This window comes from Rhincodon typus, chromosome 22, assembly GCF_021869965.1.
Source record: "Rhincodon typus isolate 14 chromosome 22, sRhiTyp1.1, whole genome shotgun sequence".
NCBI classification, from domain to species: Eukaryota; Metazoa; Chordata; class Chondrichthyes; order Orectolobiformes; family Rhincodontidae; genus Rhincodon; species Rhincodon typus.
In genome coordinates, this window is record NC_063353.1 from 46,302,996 (window position 1) to 46,307,491 (window position 4,496).

Sequence of the window (4,496 nt, forward strand, 5' to 3'; positions counted from 1 at the left end):
AATTTCTAGGGTCCACAAATCCTGGTCAAGGTTAAATATTGCAGCCTATTATAAAGGGATGCCACCCATGTTAATAGAACCTTGAAGTACAAGGTTGGCATAAATTAGATTGTGGAGGTAACAAAAAGGACCAAGTTCACCCAACCACTACAAACAGGGGTTAGAACCATTGCACAAAGAGGGGGAGTCAAGCTGAAAGAGCATAAGATGTGTGCAAGCGATTAATAGATTAGAAGAGAGGAACACTTGGTGAGAAACTTAGAAAAGCTGAACAAGAAACCACCGAATAAAAACCAAAAGAACTGCAGTTTCTGTAAATCAGAAACATAAATTGCTGGAAAAGCTCAGCAGGTCTGGCAGCATCTGTGAAGAGAAATCAGAGTTAACATTTCGGGTCTGGTGACCCTTCCAGTTCTGAGGAAGGGTCACCAGACCTGAAATATTAACTCTGAGCTCTATTCAGAAATGCTGCCAGACCTGCTGAGCTTTTCAAGAAACAACTAAAGATCAGAGTGGGCAAAGGCATAGTCAACATGAACAACAAAGAGGGATTTCTTTAAAAATTGACAGCATTTAACATTGTTTACTGGTAAGTAAAAAAGTTATTCCTAAAATTGAAGGTGTGTCCTTCTTCCTAAACTCTTCCCCCTCCCCGCTCCACAAACCCCACATCCCAATTCCCAAACCTGATCAGGCTCCAGTAAGTTTGCATAAAAGGCAATGATCTTTTAGGTGTGACACACTAGCTTGCCAAATGGTGGAGCCATTCAACAGACAAAATTAGCATTGCCAGGAGACTGGAAGGTATTATGATAAAACAAAGTACTATGGATGCTGGAGATCTGAGACAAAAGCAAATTTCTGGACAAAGCTGATGATAAAGAGTCACTGAACTTGAAACATTAACTCTGCTTTCTTCCCACAGATGCTGCCAGACCCGCTGAGTTCCTCCAGAAATTTCTGTTTTTGTTGGGACTAGGAGGTATTGCTGGTGATGCCTGTATCTGTTATTCAGCTGTTTCTACTGAGGATCAGGGGATACAGATTTAAGATCAAGAGATCCAGAATGAAGAATCTGCAGTCCATGAGAATGGTGGGTGTGGAAACAATTATTTTAAAAGGAAATTAGATGTGCATTTGCAGGAAATAAACTTGCAGGGCTATAGTAATTGAGTTGGGGAGTGGGACTGACTGGATTGTTCCATGGGCAATTAGCAGAATGGCCTTTGTGGTGCAAATTACTCTGCAAAATGGCTCAATTGATATGGAAGGTATTGGTTTACTCTATAAATTGAATATGTTTTGTTTTGTATGGAGAATAGTGACTATGCAGTTCAACTGTGTGGACATTTGCATTAACTTCTGTACCACCAAAAGAAATAGACTTGTATTTATTTAGCATCTCCCAATGTGCATTGCAGCCAACGAAGTATTTTCGCACTGTAGCTACTGTTTTAGGGAATGTGGCAGCTGATATGTGCACACCAAAACACCATTAGCAGTAGTGCAATGATCAGAAGATAAACTGAGGGATCGATCTTGGCCAGGATGATATTTTTTCTGCTTTTCTTCAAAGCAGAACCCATGCTATGGGATCTTTTACATCCACTTGAGGGAGCAGACAGAGCCTCCAATGTAACATTCCATCTGAAAGATAGTACCTTCAACTGTGCAGCACTGCATGGGAGTGTCAGCCTAGAATCAGTGCTCTTGTGTCTGGAGCGGGACTGGAACCCATAACTTTCTGACTCAGAGTCCCCACCAGGTACAATATTTTGCAAATGAGTCAAATACATGCACGATTTTCAGCTGAGACATTGTTTGCAGAATTTTCCAAGAAGCTCTGGGGACGGTTAGTTGGATTTTGCAATAAAGACCAGCGTGCGAATAAAGCAGAGTTTGCAAATAATGTTAAGGAGGCGTGTCTGTAATTGCATGTCTATCAGAGCGCCGATAAATACGCAATTTCTGACGGCGTCTCTATCTCTGGGTTTAGAGTTCAACCCCGCTGCGCTCTGGGACTTTGGTATTTCTCTTCGGACATTTCCTGGTGCAATGTCAGCGGCAGCTCGACTGAAAATTCTTCAGCAACATCTCACCTCCGGGGTCGTATCCTTTTAAAGTCAGTAGGACACATCATGGGGGGGAAGCGAACCAAAATTCCTCCCTCTCCCACCCCCCCATGTCCTTTCCGCCAGCTTTGCGCTGCAATTTATTGGGAACGGTCCTGAGGCAAAGCTACCGGCGGAGTCCCCGGTGGCCAAACCAATGCAGAGGGAGCAGCCTGGGTCGATGGAATGTCACCGAGCGATATGTTGGTACTTTTAAACCTGTTTAAATTTTTTGTTTTTGAAAATCATTTTTAAGCGTCAGTCCTTTCGTGGTCTTCAAAAACAATTCGCATTTAAATGAGAGACAGATCGCAGCCAAGATGCACAGAAAGAAAATTCCCCCAGTAATTAATAACCAAGCTTCGTCTTTAAATCTTGCCTTGGTAAAGTACCATAGGAAGTTCTAAAGCACCTTACAGCCAATGAATCCTTCTGAAGTGAAAGCATTGTTGCAATGTGAGATGTTTGCAACAGTTATAATGTAATAGTTTAGTCTTTAATTTGTTAATAGTATGTGGGTTAGGCCAGTATTTATTGCCCCAACAGTTGTTAAGAGTTGACCCCCATGTAGGCCAGACCAGGTAAGGACAGCAGATTTCCTTCCCTAAAGGGCATCAGTGAACCAGATTGAGTGTGGGTTTCGTTTATAATTATGGATAGTGACTACATGGTTATCATGAGGCTAGTTTTTGTTTTATTACAAATTTGGTACTTCAGATGGAATTTCACCATCAGGATTCGAACCAGTTTCCTCAAAGTATTTACCTGCGGTTTTGAATTACTATCCAGCGACATCGTGGCTATACCTCCACCTCTCTCTGATAACGATCAAAGCATCTGTTTTTGTGATGTTTACTGAGGGTTAGCTTGACCTGGAGACTGGTGATCGCTCCCCTGCATTCCTTCAACATAGTGTGGTGGGGTTTTCTTCTGTGCCTACCTGACATAAGGCAGGCTGGGCATCTCTTCTGAAAGGCTTCTCCTGTATCAGGTACTACACCAGACTGTCAGCCCAAATCCTGGAGTGGGACTTGAGCCCACAACCTCTTGACTCATACAAGAGGATGCTACAAACCAACTGGGTTAATGAACTTCAGTCTGTTGTCTTTGTCAGTATTAATGAGACCTTGCTGCCTGTAAATTAGCTGCTGTTATCTGTATTACAACAGTTCACAAGTACTTCATTAACTGTAAAGTGCTTTGGGACATCCTTGAAACTTGAAACTTTATAAATGTTCACCTTTTCAAAGAGTTTACACTGAAACTGCAAATCTGGTTACACAACAGTTGGTTACTTTTTCTTAGCTCTCACTGTGACCCAGCAAACATCCAAATAAAAAATCTCATGACAGAGTGTTACAGCACAGGAGAAGGTTCTGTGCCCATCAAGTCTTGTGCTGGCTGTTTGAAGGCATTATCCAGCAAGCACCATCATCTTCTCCTCTCCTCTGCTCCTTAATAGATTTTCACCTTGAACTGTCAAATTCACTTTGAAAGATTGTACCCTTACTGTCAGCGCATTCCAGATTATGAGCTGCTGCATCAAAAATAAACTTACACCCAGAAATGGTCATGTTTTTATTCACCTAAAATGCCAAAAATACACACTCAACACGCAAGGTCCATTCACGAAAGCTGATGTTACCTCCCTTTATCCATCTTTAAGATAGCTGTTCCCACCTCTGGAGAAATCAATCCAAATGCTCATCATGGAAGACTCTGGTAAGTAATGAGCCAAGTTTTGCTGGATTAATAATGGCATGTTAACAGTGCAGTGCAGCAATTACAGGCCTTTAACAGAGATGCTCTAAATTGCTAATCTCCTGAATCTGCCTGTCAATTTCCATTCCTCTGCTATTCACCTTCACAAGTTGTATCTTTCCCTGAGCCATTGTAGGAGCTTTCTGGATTTGCACATTAAACAGCTATTTAACACTCAAAACACTGAGGCCGGTGGTGAGCTGCCTTCTTGAACCGCTGCAGTCCATTTGGCAGAGGTAGACCCACGTTGGCATTAGGAAGGGATTTCCAGGGTGTTCACCTAATGACACTGAGGGAAGGGTGATATATTTCCGAGTCAGGATAGTGGGTGCCTTGAAGGGAAATTAGCATCATGCACTGTTGTCCAAATACTGCCTGCTCCTCATTGGCGCATCGAGCAATATAGATTTTAACTTAGCCAAAAAAAAAAGCAGTTTGATGTAGAAATTCAGACTTCACTGTCTTTAAAAAAAAAATAGAAAATGTCAAAGAATCATGATTGGAAGAGTGAGAGATAGTAGGAACTGCAGATGCTGGAGAATCCGAGACAACAAGGTGCAGGGCTGGATGAACACAGCAGGCCAAGCAGCATCATAGGAGCAGAGAGGCTGACGTTTCGGGCCT

The 4,496-nt window shown here is 42.4% G+C and overlaps 2 protein-coding genes across 4 annotated transcripts in view; both read left to right on the forward strand.

Annotated features, from left to right (window-relative positions):
* prpf18 (PRP18 pre-mRNA processing factor 18 homolog (yeast)) overlaps window positions 1-4,496 on the forward strand; it is a 289,626-nt gene that overhangs the window by 12,296 nt on the left and 272,834 nt on the right. The gene's annotated exons all lie outside the window — the stretch shown is intronic.
* Window positions 1,978-4,496, forward strand: part of phyh (phytanoyl-CoA 2-hydroxylase) — a 19,734-nt gene continuing 17,215 nt past the window's right edge. Inside the window, exons 1-2 of one of the 2 annotated variants that reach the window (XM_048610417.1) lie at window positions 1,978-2,109; window positions 3,778-3,833. In XM_048610417.1, the coding sequence (XP_048466374.1) occupies window positions 2,056-2,109; window positions 3,778-3,833 (110 nt within the window). In that variant the 5' untranslated portion in view covers window positions 1,978-2,055. The remainder of the gene's footprint in view (window positions 2,110-3,777; window positions 3,834-4,496) is intronic. The other variant, XM_020528294.2, reaches the window with a different exon arrangement.